The sequence below is a fragment of the Desarmillaria tabescens genome (genome assembly GCF_030435595.1).
Source record: "Desarmillaria tabescens strain CCBAS 213 chromosome Unknown EV420scaffold_50, whole genome shotgun sequence".
Lineage (NCBI taxonomy): Eukaryota > Fungi > Basidiomycota > Agaricomycetes > Agaricales > Physalacriaceae > Desarmillaria > Desarmillaria tabescens.
The window spans coordinates 229,552-244,537 of NW_026848349.1; the positions used below are offsets into that span (position 1 = coordinate 229,552).

Below are 14,986 nucleotides of genomic sequence, written 5' to 3' on the forward strand. Positions count from 1 at the left end.
CGATTTGCTTGACATAGATAGACGCGCGGTATGGTGGAGACCAAGTTGGGGTGCATAAGAGGGCCTATAGAGCCAAAGAGAGTGACACTCCGCCTTCCAAAGGCACTATATACATTGCCAATCAGTCTTGTGTACTTCCGCATCCTTGAGGATTAGCTGGCAAATTTCATGAGTGCCTGGTACTAATATGATCAATCCTTCATGAGCCGAAGAAGTCAACTGATGTGAGTTTCAAAGCAGCCAGAGGGGTAACGGGGACGCACATGATGTCGTATTTTTGAGAAGATGGGCAAAGCTCCAGATATTAGTACCCCAGCCATGTAGTGGGACGTGACGAAGAGGAAAGCCGCGTGATTTTCCCATTGCCAAAATTCACCGTGCATGTGGCCACTGACAACACGCGTGGTACACCGCTGTTCAACGGGCTGGTGAAGTCAAGATCATTCACTCTGTCTTTAGAACGAGATTGCCGCCAAGTAGATAAGAGCCGCGACACTGACTCGGAAAGGGAAAAGCCAAAGTGTCACATGGTCGTCGCTAAATAGGCCGTGGGAAAAGATATGCTCTCATTCGCGCTCTAACTCATCTTCTCTGCTGCTTCGAAACTTGTCTCACAGATTCGTTCGCCACAATAGATTGTTCTTTCGACATTCGATTATCACCAACTCCAGCTTTTTAGGAACTGCTGCTGTTGAACACGATCGTGGAAGGATCAAGCGGGTCGATACACCGAATCGACAAGAACACTTGACCATGTCCATTCATTGAAATACCCTCCAGGCGGCCTGCGCTAACTTGACATATGACCACCAGGGAACGGAAGAGAACAGGAGAAAAGGGATTGAAGATATACCGGGAGGGAGAATGGGTGCTGCGCACAGACACTTCCCTTGGCATGCGGTTAAGGGGCTGGAGGCGGACACACCGTAAACAGAAAGTTTTCAGCTATACTGAAATTATCGCGTGACTCCAGAAACTTGACCATAAACTAGTCCCGAAATTGGAGAAATGGCAGGCAAGGTCAGTTTCGGGACGAGTTTCCGGTCAAGTTTCGTGACTTCCCGGTACACCCGAAATACTTCTATTTGCGGTGTGAGAGAACGGAGGTGCGAACATTTTTTCTTTTGCTTGACGTTGTTCTAATTTTGGTTTTCAAGACTGATGTGCAGTTGTTCGTTCAGCTACGTCTACCTGCTGTCGTCCTGGAAGGCTACACCGAGTCGACAAGAACCCTCGACCACGGCCGTCCGCTGAAGTACTCTCTAAACCGGCGGCATTAACTTAATACATGACCACGATGGAAAGATGATAGGAAGCGAAGATGGATGGAAGAGATACTGTGAGGGAGAACAGTTGTACGCGAGTAAGGGGTTGGATGTTGTTGCTGGAGCTCGGAGAATGGAGGTACAGGTATTTCGGCTTTTGTTTAACGTTTCTCTAATTCTGGCTTTCAAGATTGACCTCATATTTTCGAGCTGTGATTTGGGACACACTGTGTGGTTACTCAGTTATGTATACCCTGCAGTTGTCTGACTCGTCGATAATATCAACCGCAATCCGTCTATTGGAGGGATAGCTGGTTCTCTCAATGTGGGGAATGTCGCATCTGGATCAATAGCAAGGAGGCGTCGCGGATGGAGAAGGCTGGTGTGCGAGCATCTTCTTTTCCGAATCCGTTTGGCGTCATTCTAAGTTTTTGTCCGCAGGTCGACCGAGTGTGGGCATGCCTTGAGATCTGTGGCTCCTCATTCGCACTTCCATCTTCTCCGCTGCTTCGAAGCTCGTCTCATGGGTTTGATTGCCACAAGCTTGTAGTTATCTGACGCCAGTCGACGCGATGGAGGTGTGTACATTGTTATTTAAACCCTAGAGTGTTACCAACTCCAGCTCTCTAGGACCCGCCGCCGTTGGAGATGAACATGGAAGGATCCGCTAATTTGATATGTGACTGCCTGAGAAGGATGATGGTGGGGGAGCTTCCCTCAGCGTGCGAGTAAGGAGTTGAAGGAGCCAGCAACTTGGGGAATGGAGGTGTGGGCATTTCTTCTTTTCCTTGACGTTGCTCTAATTTTGGCTTTCAAGCTCCTCACATCTCCGAGTTGTCCGATCCGGGTCAATGTAGCTATTCGGTCGCTATGTATATCCTGCAGTCGTCTGGCTCGTCAATAAAATCAACTGTGATGTGTCTATTGGAGGAGAGTGGTTCCCTCAACGCGGGAACAACGTATCTGGATCAATGAGGTGGCGTGCAAGAAACAATCTTAGTTGGGGATAGAGAAGGCTGAGGTGTGAGTGTCTTTTCTGCAGACTCTGAGACCGTTCTTGCCCTGCCTGCCTACGTTGAATTGGTATATGAACAGTGGCATGGAGGATTGAGGTACACATCTTTTCTTGGTTCCAGCTTCTAGTCTGACGCATATACATAGCCTTCTTGGTCTACGATAAAGATGCTTGCGTCGAGGGGTATCGTGATCTGCCCCTTCCATCAATGCTTCAGTTTCGCTTCCACCAGGTCCCCCTTCCATGCGAGCTTAGCATCTCATGCAGACCAGCATCATCTCGACGTGGACACGAAAGAAAGAGGCCTAGTCGCGGATGTCGGAGGAGGATTGGCTTTTGTGCGCATCTCTTCTTTCGCTTGGTATTATTCTCATTCTACATCTACAGGTCCAGGTTCACTTTTCGGAGTGTTGAATGACTGGTCCTCAATCCTCTGCACATCGGCCACCTCACGGATTTTTGGTGTCTACCGCTGCAAGTCACCACCGCTTGTGGGAAGGGGCATGCTCTAACCCTAAACCCTATCTCCCATCTATGGTCGGTTCACTTTCGCCTTTGCTGCAAGGTTCATACTTGTTTGAGCCCAATCCCACCGCTGGGATGATCCCATCGTCATTTCTGGTTAGCCATTTACTTTAGGATAACAGTCCATTCCGCGTTACTCATTCTTTCACATCCAGTACATCGGGACGTTATCAAAGTCAGACTCATTGCTGCTGTCACGCCTCTAGTGGTAGCATTCTTCATGCCGAATTGGGATCCGCGGTACATAGAACGCTGGCCTGGAAGTAAAATGACTTTTTTAGTTTTTCTGTCCGTAGCTTTACCTTCAACCGATTATTGAGTGAACAGTAAAGTATAGTTTACAGAAAATATTGAATGTCTAGAGATAGAAATTACATATAACGCCATCTCTACACCGAAATCAGGATCCTCGAAACCTCGACTGACAAGTCATCTTGCACATCTCCACCCAGCGTCGATCCTGTCTTGAGCTCAGTTTTCTGTTTCGCCAAGACATCATGTAGCTGTATCTGCTGATCTGTATGTGTTGCCTGACGGAGCAGGGTCTTCTTTGTCTGTAGAACCGTACAAAGCGTGTTTTTCCGCATCCCCAGTGTTCTCTGAATCTTTTACTGCCGGCGTAAGAGGCAGATTCGATTCAGAGTGCTCTTGCCGAACCATCATATCACGGTGAAATACGAAAGGATGTTTCCTCCGGTGCTGCCGTCGGTGGAGGGTGTATATGAGGGCACATAGAAGGAGCAGTATGAATACGAAGGACCCAACCGTGGCGCCAATGATTGGGAGGGACCTAGATAAGTCGATAAAGGTTCCATTAGAAAGGAACGGGAGAACAACATACGTGGATTGGGAGGTTGGGGAGGTGGTTGTTCTGAAGTGAGTCAGGTTTATACAAGTTCAATACAGATTCTTTGGGGATGCCTACGGTAGAGCACCACCAGTGGTGATCGCACTCCCCGTGGTTTGGGAGGTGCTAATGAAACGTGGGCAATAAGTGATGGAAAGGAAGGGATATAGACATAGACGAACGTCTGAGATGTTGTGTCTGCAGACCAGGAACTCGAAGGAGGGAAGGAGGATGTTGATTCCGAGGTAAATGTAGAATTAGTGGACACTGATGTGTTGTTTCCAATGATGCTGGTTAATCTGATAAAGAAATCATGAACTGAACTTGTTAGGAGTATTAGAGCGCAATAGACGTACGATAAAGTGAGGTTAGTTCCAGAAGAGGTACTACCAGCAGAAGGCAGCGTCGGAGTAGGGCTGTTTGTATTACTGGTGAATTCAGTGCGGTGTTTGTAGCAGGAAGGGAGTAGTTGAAAGATGAGACCGAGGCTTGATAGTTCAATAAATAGACCAAGGACGCACCCAAGAGGTACCGGCAGAGGCAGATCTAGAGATATTCCAGCTGATATATCTCCTCCTTGAAGACCATCAGGAAGGAAGCCGCCGCCAGTTGAAGTAGCGAAGTAGAAACAAAATCTGTCCAGTGACTTTGAGTGCTGATCACGGAATGAAAAACACAACTCACGAAATAGTAAGCCGGAGCAACATATAGCGAGACGTGAAAGGGTGGGTACTGTTTGAAGTAGACAGATAGTACAGAGTCGATCTGAACGCGGTTGTGAGGAGAAAATCTGAAACTATCAGTGGTCTTGGATATAGATAAACCATCGTATACCGCCACTGAGATGCGAACGCGGGATGAAGATCATGGTGTAAACGCTGATCAACATAGGATTCGAATATGACATCACGCAACATGAAAGCAGTTCCTGGGTATGAAGACTGGGTGCCGCAGTCAAATAACCAGATGGTATGATGCACTGCGCTGAATGTAGCTATGGGAAGATGTCCAAACTATCATTGGTCTGGGACACGCCAGGGCCCAGTGATACATCATCCTTATGAAGATGAAAGCTGATCAGCATAGCACTCACATATCAGAATGCCGTGTAGCAAAGAACCTTTCGTAAGTAGATACGATGCCAAGATCAACGGCAGTATCATGATGGATAGAAATCTGGCTTTTTTGGCGAATCATCTCGCGTTACTGTTTCTAGCCTATTCTTGAAAGAGGTAATCGGATGACCCCCGCATTTAGTAGTAAGGTCCGACAAAAGTCATCGTCCATCGGAAGTCAAGATCATTGACTCCGAGTCTTTAGAACCGGATCCCTGTCGAGTTGTTCGAGTTGGGTCTCGCGTCGGTACCTTTAGTTTAGTATTTTCAAGTAGATGATTGACAGGGCCAGAATCGTGCGCGTAGGGATCTGGTTGAAAGAGAGAAGCCAGATCACATGGTCGTCGCTAAGTGGACCGTGGGAAAATATATCTTCTCCTTGGCGCTTTCATCTTCTGTAACTTTGTAGCTCGTCCCATGGATTCGATTTCCTACAATGCGTTGTTCTTTCGATGTTGGAGTGTCGCTGACTCCAGCTCTCGGGGATCTGCCGCTGTTGGAGACGAACGTGAAAGGATCAAGCGCGTCGCTACACCCACTGGGCCTGGCCATCCGTTGAAGCACTCTCCAGGTTACCGACGCTAACTCACCTGGGAAGGATGATGGTTCTACGCAGAGAACGGGAGGGGGGGAGAGAGGGGAGAGCTTTACTCGACGCGCGGGTAAGGGGTTAGAGGAGCTGGCAGCTTGGAGAATGGGAGGTATGGGCGGTTCTTCTTTTGCTTGACGTTACTCTAATTTTGGTTTGCAAGATCGATTTCAGATTTCCGAGTTGTCCGATTCGGGCCATGCATTGTAGCTGTTCGGTCGCCATGCATACCCTGCAGTCGTCTGGCTTGTCAATAAAATCAATTGCGATGCGTCTATTGAAGGGAGGGCGGGTTCGTCTCAGTCGGGGATGGAGAAAGCTGAGGTGTGAGCATCTTTTCTGCCGACTCGGAGTCCGCTGGTCCTCGTTCTAAGATTGTGTCTGCAGGTCGACCGAGTCTGGGTGTGCCGCTTCTCGGCCTGTTCGCCTCCGTTGAACTGGTATATGCATATTAATGGTGGGATGGACGATTGAAGTACGCGTCTTTTCATGGTTCCAATTTCCAGTCTGATGCATATATACAGCCTTCTCGGTCTATAATAAAGATTTTTGTGTCGAATGGTACCATCCTCGTGCAGATCGGCATCCTCTCGGCGAGAAAGAGTCCTACTCGCGGATGATAGAGGAGGATTAGCTTTTGTACGAACACCTTTTCTTTCGCTTGGTGTCATTCTCAGTTTACTTCTACAGCTTCAGCTTCACTTCTCGAAGCGTTGAATGACTGGTCCCCATTCGTCTATGCATCGGCCACCTCGCAGATTTTTTGGCGTCTACCACTACTTTGGTATTCCGCGAGCGTTTTGTCTCTATCAAAGCTATTCGCTGCTGTCAATTTATACTTATGCTACCTTGCTTGCTGTGTCGTTCCATGGTGTATATCTGCCCTTCTTACTCCATGGCACGATGGCACATCGGGATCATGCGGCTCAAAGGCCTTGTTCGATCCTAGCTCGTGCCATGATGGCCGTTACGACATACCTGAAATTTGTTCTTTTTCTAGTTGTCCTGCTTATCGTACTGGGACTTGTCGCTTGGATTCTAGTATCCCCGCAATCCCTCTTAGCTCCGTTGGTAGAGTGCTCCATGCTGAGATCAGTCTTTCAAGTCGACTAGGGAGAATCGGTAATAAAGGATGCCACTTTGGGCCCACAAAAGTCCTGATGTGGTCCAAGCGACTTGACTCCGAGAAGGCGCATTTCTGGTTCGATCCCAGCTAATGTCATGGACATAACACGTAGACGTTTTCTTCTTGGGAATGGTCATAGATTTGGCTGGGTGTTGCAATTATGTGAACACATAGCAACGACCGATATCCTCATAAAATCATCTCCTTCGTAGTGGCAGTTTTTTTTTGCTACTTTGTCGACCACTTTTGCTACCCTTCGCAGTAGTCTTTTCGCCGTTGGTCTCGCATTCTATTCCTCTCTACGAATGTCCGCATAATTACATTCTGTTATCCAGGTACTTATTGCGAAGCCTTGCGCATCGTTCTTTCCATCAACATGAAGGATAAATCTCTTTCTTTCAAGTTGTCCGCGACTTCCTGGCTGCCATTAATTCTGGACCTCCGATGATTTTTTTCTTAGTGGCCAGACTCTTGCTGTGCCTGGCCCGGTTCTTCTCTTTTTGTACTGACCCGTAAGTCCAGTGCAATATGAAGGATAGCCATCCTTCGGCGATAGGCTCCCCATTTGCAAAAACGAAGATGACCTTTCACCGCACAATGACCCTTGTCTGCTGATTCTTCTGGTCGGGTCCCCCTGACCGTGTTTAGATCACATGGTCGTTTCGTGGGCCGTGGGAAGCGTACACTCAGCGCTTCATAAACAAGACGATCTTTGTTTTGCGCTCGCTTGAGTTTCCAGGGCGACTTCAACACTTGCGGTTGCTGTATTAGTTCACGATGTATCCAATGACTCCGAACGAAGTGAACACTGCTATGATTGTTGGGGAGGGGTGCTAAAGTTGACGCAGAACGGGTAGATGATAGAGATGCGTGCATTGCGCTTTTTACGCCGAGGTGTCACTATAACTAGGCTGAAGTCTTTGCTTCTGTTCCTGGATTATGGCCATCACATCCAAACGAAACGAATCTGGAGGAACCCCCGAAGAAATGCTCACCGCCGACCGGTTCTCGGTGCTGTGCCAGGATCATGGCTAACGGATAAGTGACGGAGGTACGGGATTCGTTTCCTTTGCCTTGTTCTTTAGTTTCTTTCGTTTCTACAGGTTGGGATGCCGATCGCCGTGTGTCACCAGAGAGAGTGCATGCACGTTGCTACAATCGGGCTGGAGTCTCGACTCTCGACCGGCTTACTATCGTATTACACTCTTGTTCAATCCTAATCTATCGAAGTCGGCTTTCCGTCGTTGGTCGGCTTTTCGTATACGTGAGTCGGACGCTACTGTTTCTGCTTTCCTTCCAGTGCTAATGCCCTTTCCTACAGATATTCGTCTGTTTGCGTGTATGCAAGGCCAGACACGACGCACAAATGCACGCGGTGTACCAATGGCGCATACTTCTAGTGAGATCCGTCTCCTTGGAACCTTGGCAACCTCTCAATGATTTTCCCTTAGATTTGACATGCTTGTCTACCACGTGCCGTCCGTAAATATATGCTGGCCAGTATCTCCAACGCAAACTGTGAGGCGGCATTATGGTGTAACGGGCGGAGAAGTTACGGAAAAAGAATTATTTCTGGCTCGATCCCAGCTAATGTCATGCAATAAGTGTGGTTGCCTTTTCTTGAAATACTCACGGATCTGTTCGGCAATGAAATACGTGGTAATGAACCTAAGGTTTCTCAAGTTCAAATCTGCTTTCATGGATTCTGCCGTTGTCCTGACCTTTGTTTTTCTATGCTCACGCCATTTTGCAGCCTCATCAAGGATTCCACATTCCGAGTGGGGCGAATATCATCAAGGAGGAACATTCAAGTCAGATACGGTATGGATAGGTCATGATATGCGTTTATTGCTCTTTTAGCACTGGGGTGTTGCTGACTTTGGCTCTCTTGGTCGACCAATACTCAGCCATCTTATCTCACCGTAATTAGGTAGATTTATGTGAAGCATACCTTACATCAACACAGAACCGTTTTAACACATATTTCATCCCTGAATCGCCTCTCGGGCCTTGTAGGGTATTCAAAACGGATGACCGACACTTTCTCAAACTTCCCATCAGGTCTTAGCCTCCCAACTACCCAAAAATCAGAGATTGATGGAACGTACCCTCCACCAGTGCCTATGAGTGTATACCAGCCATCACGTATCGGGTAAGTGTGGTCAGCGACGATTTTGCATTCACTGTACGACCACGAAAAGTCAGCTTTGACGAACAAGTTCCCGTGTCGAGGGTTGTCCGATGTTTCAGCCAACCCATTGATATAGACTGAGTCAACACGTGGTCCCTCGTACCAGTCGGAATCTATCTCCTCTGTCCAAAAAACATATCCGACATTGAATCCCTTATCACCCCACGGAAGTGTGTGCGCCATTACCTGCTCCCATGATGGATGCCAAGATTTGTTTTTATTCCCAGGTCTGGGGAAGCAGAAGAACAACTCTGCCCGTAACGAAGGCGACGTGGTATCCACAAGGGCTGCCCAGGCATCTTCTTCCGACTGAGCCCCATCATATATTGGAATAGACTTTGCATCAAGAAGGTATATCAAGCCTGCAACTTTATCCAAAGGCTTTCTTGACACCCGATTCCGCATCTGTGACAGGATCGTAAACGGCGTCCCCCATCTTCGCATGTCGCGCAATAATTTCAGTTGATCATGGACCCTCGTTAGCATTTCCTCTTCCGCGTCACCAGTATCCCCACCAACAGCGAACGGCTCAGAGTCATCTGGGATCTCCTGTAGCGTCCACGCCCGATTGAACCAACACTGGTTGCTCTCGAGATCACCCAGTATGAAATTCAACGGCCGACCCAGTCCGCTTAAATAGACCACTGTATGCGACATGTTTCTAAGGCTGCCATCATACACTCCTCCGATCGTGGGGACGTCCAATTTCCACTCCTTCTTGCGCTGACCTTCCTTGTGCTGATCCTCCTCATAGTGATCCTCTCTAATCGCATACTCCTGCCGCAAACACAGAACGTCCAACCACACATACTCTGCTCCGCGGTTCAACATCTCGATGCGGATGAGATTAAGGTCAACATCTTTCGGTATGGGCACGGGCCACTCGTATCCGTTGATGGGTGTCATAGCATTCTTGCGCTCTTCTTCGGCCACCCATGCATGTGAGATCCCCGTCCAGTCTGTGAGCGCAACCCAGTATGGGACCACCCGATTAGCATACAAATCCCAGACACGTCGCGGGGGCATGTCCCGCTTGGTGATCTTGGCACCGACGATCGCCTTCCTCCGCATTATCCTGTCCCTCTCTTCGTCTCTGCGCAACGACTCTTCGATGACAGCGGGGTGAAACCAGTAGAAACGCAAATGAGCATAGACCATGCCAAAATTGCATTCTTGTTTGATATAGGATTCGAGAACTGAGAACAACAGGGGAGATGGAGTGTATGAAGTGCCGAGCATTGTGTTAAATTTCTCGAATACTCCATGAACACCAAGATTGGCACAGGGAGTGTCGGCCAGAGCAGAGGGAATGACCTTTCTACCAGTGTATGACCGTTGCTTCAACACGGGAATCGTCGATTCGTCTCGACCGGTCTCATCGAAGGCGGAGAGAGTGACCTCAGGAGGGTCGTACTTGCGCATCTGCACACAAAACATTATTCCTTGCCTCTCTAGGTCACTGTTCTTACCTCATTCATTATGACGCCCCATCGGCCGTCGTTATACCCCCAGTCTTCCTCCGAAAGATTGTCAGATTCATCGCATTCTCCCTCTAGTGATAACAGGATGAGGATGTGCAACATTAAACCAAGACAAGCGCACTACTTATGTCCATGGTCTACGTGGGTTGCTGGCATCCGTCGTCACACCAAGCAGTTTTTGTCGTGCTGTATGACAGCAAGAAGCAAAGAATGAAGACTAGCGCATAGATCACAGCGATGTGTCATGATCATCTGCACTGCCGAAAAATAGACACCGAAAGTAACATAGAGACTAATCCTTATACATCATGAGTTGCGATCTTCATCTTCATGAGTCCTAGTTACCCGTTGGTGTTCTCCATCGAGCTCATCAGCCAGTCCTTCGGCAGCCAGTACGCCATCACCAACAACGTCGACTCTATCCTCGAATCTCTTATCCTTAAGCGTTTGTTCCTTGCTGATGGTCAATACGAGTGTTCATTGGGGATACATTGGCGTACATTTAAGAGAGGACTACCCATGTGGGACGGTGAAAGACTGAGGGTAGGATCAGCATCCCGGACGGTGGATATAGATGGTTCGTACTTTGTAGATGATAGTCAAGTTATGGAAGCGATAAACTGGTAAGCTGGGGGACTCAAATTAGCAGGCAGGTCAAGTCTTGAGGACTCACGGGAATCAATCCGGTCTGCAGGCTTTAGGACTCAGGGAATGTCAGGATCAGCATCCATATCGTTAAATAATCCTTGACATTTGCGTTTTGTCTAACATCGAGAGTTTTGTCAGTCGATGAATGGTAACAGGTGAAACACCGGACTTACGATTCTTGTTCAAAGCTCGAGCTCTTCCATGCACCAGGTTCAAGTCAAATAAATTGTTTTTCTTCTTCGAATCGCGCGAGGTTCTTTGAGATAGAAGACCTATGCGGGGATGAGCCTGTGTGAGAACACGCACCGAAGAAGGAAGCAAACCTGAGAAACGCAAGTGAAAGAAATGTTTCGCAAGCTGTAATCCATATCGTAGAATTGCCCCAGCATCATCTTGAGAACAGCCGTAACAAGGATCAGAAGACAAGAATCAAAAATCGGCACCGAGCAGTACCCGAATCGAACAGGACCAAAAATCTGCGCACTTCTTGGATCAGGGGACGGGATCACCGAAAAGGGGGAATAATGGCGGACAAACGAAATTTTGAGGTATTCCCCCCCCAAAAATAATCTTTACCATGTTTCAGCACTATAAACATGCCTTAGCGATCTATCTTTACGACGCGGGTGCATTCCGAGTGACACAAAGGAATGAGACCAACTTATGCGTGAGGATAACAGCAGTAGACATCTGAATACGAGATTGGCACGACATCAAGACAAAAGAAATGAGACCTGTACCTCCAGAAGCGACTCGTGGAACATTACACAGATACTTCCTACTCGATGTAGAAGTATGGCAGAGTTACCGGTCATGGAAGCTGTTAAGGGTCGAAACTAGAGGGAAATCGTTAGCACCCCCCCTCGCAAGAATAATGCACGCACTTCCATCACCATTCGATACTGTGTCTGGGCTACCTCTGGTCTTGATTTTCTAGCATAGAACGAAGATTCACCATCTCGCTTTGTTTGGCTGACTCCAAGGTGGGCCGTGTAGCAGGGAAGGGAAATTGCCATGCTTTCCTCAAGCCTTCCTTAGTGACATAAATTATTGAGAGATTTGAAGATATCGTTTCGCCAGTGTAATTACTGACGCCACATCCGGAAGATTTTTCGTACGAGACTGTTTTTTTAACGTGAGGACAAGAAGAGAGACTGGGAGGCAGGGGTGTAGCGGCCGGAGGCAGCCGGGGATTTCGAATTTTTGCATCATGTCCAGATCACGTGCATCTCGTGTTTCTACTTTCTGTTATTTTCCCTCCTTCGCTCGCTACAAGTATCGGTCGGAGTCGGTGCCTGCAGGACCCAGGATAACAACATCGTATCAATAGAAATATATGGCTTTCCTCGAAAGGTCCCACTACACGACCGACCAGAAAATACTTGAAGCTTTGCCATCTTTATCTCCGTGCTGCACTCTGTTCCAGGGTCAGCGCTCCTTACAAAGGATTCGATTGTCAGCAGACCTGCAATTTGTGGTCATTTGAGGCGAACAATTCCAGGATTTCTTACGCCTGCGAGTTTGGACCGAGTACAGATTGTGGTTGATGGTTGTGCGTGTATTGTCCTTTCGATCTGGGTGTCGCTAACACCAGTTGTCCAGGTCTGCCCTTACCGACCCTACGTTTGTGTCAAGCGAATTGAACCTGGAAGATCCCGTGTCAGTACTGATTCACGAATCGTGACAGGTGGTAGGGGCGTCAGTTCTTTTGGCCTTGCTAATTTTGTGCCTTAGGTAAACTAAGCGGTTGAGCACTGAGGGTTCACGACCACCATGGTGGAGCTTGTTCCCTCTTACCTCTCAGATCTTATTTCTGTTACGACGTGGGACGGAGATTGACTAGACTTGGCAGGTGCGTCCACTGTAAAAATCTTTCCATTTATGTTCTAATGGTATATAGCCTGCGCGCGCAGCATATCGACAAGAACACGTATCTCCTCATGTTAACGTCTCTCTCATTCGTCAAAGCGTACCAGACCGAACATGTCAGTGGTAGTAGAGAACGGGAGGAGACGACAGATTGGAGATGGGCACGTACGAACCTACAAGACTAGTCTCATGAATAACGTTAGCCTGGGTTGACGTCACTGCTCTAATTTTGTGTCTTGGATGCACGCTCGGGGCTGGAGGTGCGTCCTTGTTCTGTCGATGAGTAGAGATGTTGCTAACTGGATTTCTAGATTGCTAATGTCTGATGAACGCGTTCTCTGTGAACTGAACATGACGGTCCCTTAAGTATGTTTGTATCTTGGCCTCGAACACTGAAATTTGAAGATCTAATTGTGGATTCTCAGATCGAGCTCACATTCCTGCGTCGTACTTGGACGCGACAGAAAACGGGCAGTCGTTCGCTCCTCTCGACCACATTGGCTGGTGTTACGTCTGTATACCCTGCTACTCATATCGGCCTGCGGGGGCGACGGAAAGATCAAGACAGACCTTCAAGCGACGGAGGATGGAAGGTTCTCTGGAATTCAATCCAGGAACTTCATCCTTACTGCACGCTTTTATCTTCTCGGCGTCTTTTACTTGCATAGGTACAAACAAGATATCTATCACAGTCTGGACGTACTCCGGTCAGATTGATACCACCGAGGGTCTGGACATGATGACTATCTAAACACGTTCAATTTTGAACATCCTCTTCATCCAAACCCCATGTATTGGAAGCTGCTCGTAGTAACCCTCACTCTTGCTTGTGAGATCCGCTTCATTTTCATCCCAGCCGTGGACTCTGACCATCAGGACTTGTAGTAGTCATCTCTGTCGCGCCGGTCGGCGGGCCTGGAGGTGCACCTCCACCCCCAGTGACAGACGATGTAAGTCGTTCGAAGTTATACCGGCTATCCAAGTGTTTTGATCCGGAGGTTTAGACTGTCTCAGGTAGTGACCCTCGCCCAACGCGCACTGGTGTTTAGCAGTCGTTGAACTGAGGGCAAGTTCATGCGATAACCAAAGTTGAAACCGTTCCGTCCATCCCAAGTTGTAGTTGCCCTCCTGAACAGTGACTTGACTATTTTTCCTCAGCATGGATCCGACTTCTTTAAGCTTAGCTTGATTACCACATGGTGTTCATAGCACACAAAATGCAGTTATGAATGCTTCCTTTCCCTCCCACTCCTGTTACCTCAGAACGATGCTCGCACCAACCTCCAACAGCTATTTAAGTGAGACGCGTACGGGCTTGGGAGGAGTACGTGCTCGTGTCTGGTGTTGCTAACTCTGGCTTTACGGAACAATCTCCTGCATTTCCGATTCGCACCTCTCTGCGTCTTTATTTTTTAGGCTCTTGAAGCTTTTTGGCCTGGCTCCCTCTGCACGTAAAATCGTGTAATTCAAAATCATCCTCGCTACGGTCCTCATTCGTGTGTGTCTTCTTCCCATCGTCCCCTCTATACTCACTGTTTTCGTTAGTGACACGAGCCGTGTTTGCCGACGATGGACTAATCCTTAACCGGCGGGGGATAAGGAACTTGATGTGGGTGTTTCCTCACGGTTATTTTGGGAGCTGTGCAGATTTGTGCAATCATTTGCAGGCCTTTAGACGAAAACTCTGTCGTTCATTCCAATCCATCCGAGTTTCACTCAGTAGAGCTCAAAATGACCAGCAGATTCATTGCGTTTCAAAGTCTACCAAGTATCGCTCGATTTACTGACGTTGGATATTTTCGAACTTTCCGTATTCAAGAACCGCCCAAGTCTTCTCGGTATCTTTTAACTAGAACACGAGGTTCAAGCTCGATCTCCGCCGATATCTAGACGCTGCTCCTGTCAGATGACGATCGCGTGCTTTCCCATGTCAAATCTTGTTCTAAAAACCATTCAGTACCGTGGTTACTTTCCAATCTCTCGCAGTGCCTCGTTCCAGTTTTCTCCAACGGGATGTCAATAATAGTCTCCATTTTACAGTTACACAGGCTGATCTGAAGCTTGCGTTGGTTTTGTAGGGCACTCGATTTTCCATAGCTTTTTGCAGCCAGCCCAGCCATCTGACTCTTCTTGAGAAGGACCCAAATCGAAGTCTGCCGTTGGCTATGCACAGGCGATACAATCAAATGTAAGCGCTTCTCCTGGGAATTATTGAGTGGGTGGATTTCCCAATAGAGCAGCACTGAACCCGCTTTACATCCTTTATGTAAAATCCTTTTGAATCCACGTAGATATCAGCCCAGCCCTTTTCTCAC

The 14,986-nt window shown here is 48.0% G+C and overlaps 4 protein-coding genes across 4 annotated transcripts; 2 read left to right on the forward strand and 2 right to left on the reverse strand.

The window, feature by feature from the left end:
- Positions 1-2,907: 2,907 nt before the first annotated feature.
- EV420DRAFT_971793 (uncharacterized protein) lies at positions 2,908-4,869 on the reverse strand. Its single transcript, XM_060484212.1, has 8 exons — positions 4,746-4,869; positions 4,337-4,676; positions 4,174-4,287; positions 4,009-4,080; positions 3,835-3,951; positions 3,731-3,778; positions 3,647-3,676; positions 2,908-3,595 (listed from the first exon to the last, which is right to left on the reverse strand). The coding sequence occupies exons 2-8, from the start codon at positions 4,567-4,569 to the stop codon at positions 3,301-3,303; spliced, it is 909 nt and encodes a 302-aa protein (XP_060325454.1). The 5' UTR covers positions 4,570-4,676; positions 4,746-4,869; the 3' UTR covers positions 2,908-3,300.
- Positions 4,870-5,941: 1,072 nt separating this feature from the next.
- EV420DRAFT_971758 (uncharacterized protein) lies at positions 5,942-6,620 on the forward strand. The gene is made up of 2 exons (XM_060484211.1): positions 5,942-5,995; positions 6,047-6,620. Exon 2 carries the CDS (start codon positions 6,074-6,076, stop codon positions 6,467-6,469), a length of 396 nt encoding a protein of 131 aa, XP_060325455.1. The 5' UTR covers positions 5,942-5,995; positions 6,047-6,073; the 3' UTR covers positions 6,470-6,620.
- A 1,819-nt stretch (positions 6,621-8,439) lies between these two features.
- Positions 8,440-10,288, reverse strand: EV420DRAFT_1484366 (uncharacterized protein; the record flags this gene model as incomplete). Its single annotated transcript, XM_060470070.1, has 3 exons — positions 8,440-10,095; positions 10,143-10,225; positions 10,276-10,288. 3 exons carry the CDS (start codon positions 10,286-10,288, stop codon positions 8,440-8,442), a joined length of 1,752 nt encoding a protein of 583 aa, XP_060325456.1.
- A 3,172-nt stretch (positions 10,289-13,460) lies between these two features.
- Positions 13,461-13,720, forward strand: EV420DRAFT_1648448 (uncharacterized protein; the record flags this gene model as incomplete). The annotated part of the gene is made up of 3 exons (XM_060478167.1): positions 13,461-13,500; positions 13,557-13,621; positions 13,676-13,720. 3 exons carry the CDS (start codon positions 13,461-13,463, stop codon positions 13,718-13,720), a joined length of 150 nt encoding a protein of 49 aa, XP_060325457.1.
- Positions 13,721-14,986: the final 1,266 nt, after the last annotated feature.

Bases quoted from the DNA above. Each gene is read 5' to 3' on its own strand.
- EV420DRAFT_971793 (XM_060484212.1), bottom strand. From the start codon at position 4,569: ATGTTGCGTGATGTCATATTCGAATCCTATGTTGATCAGCGTTTACAC. The intron at 4,081-4,173 runs GTGCGTCCTTGG...TGAATTCACCAG, and splicing joins CCTCTGCCGGTACCTCTTGG to TAATACAAACAGCCCTACTC. The intron at 3,677-3,730 runs GTAGGCATCCCC...GACTCACTTCAG, and splicing joins ACCACTGGTGGTGCTCTACC to AACAACCACCTCCCCAACCT.
- EV420DRAFT_971758 (XM_060484211.1), top strand. From the start codon at position 6,074: ATGACTGGTCCCCATTCGTCTATGCATCGGCCACCTCGCAGATTTTTT.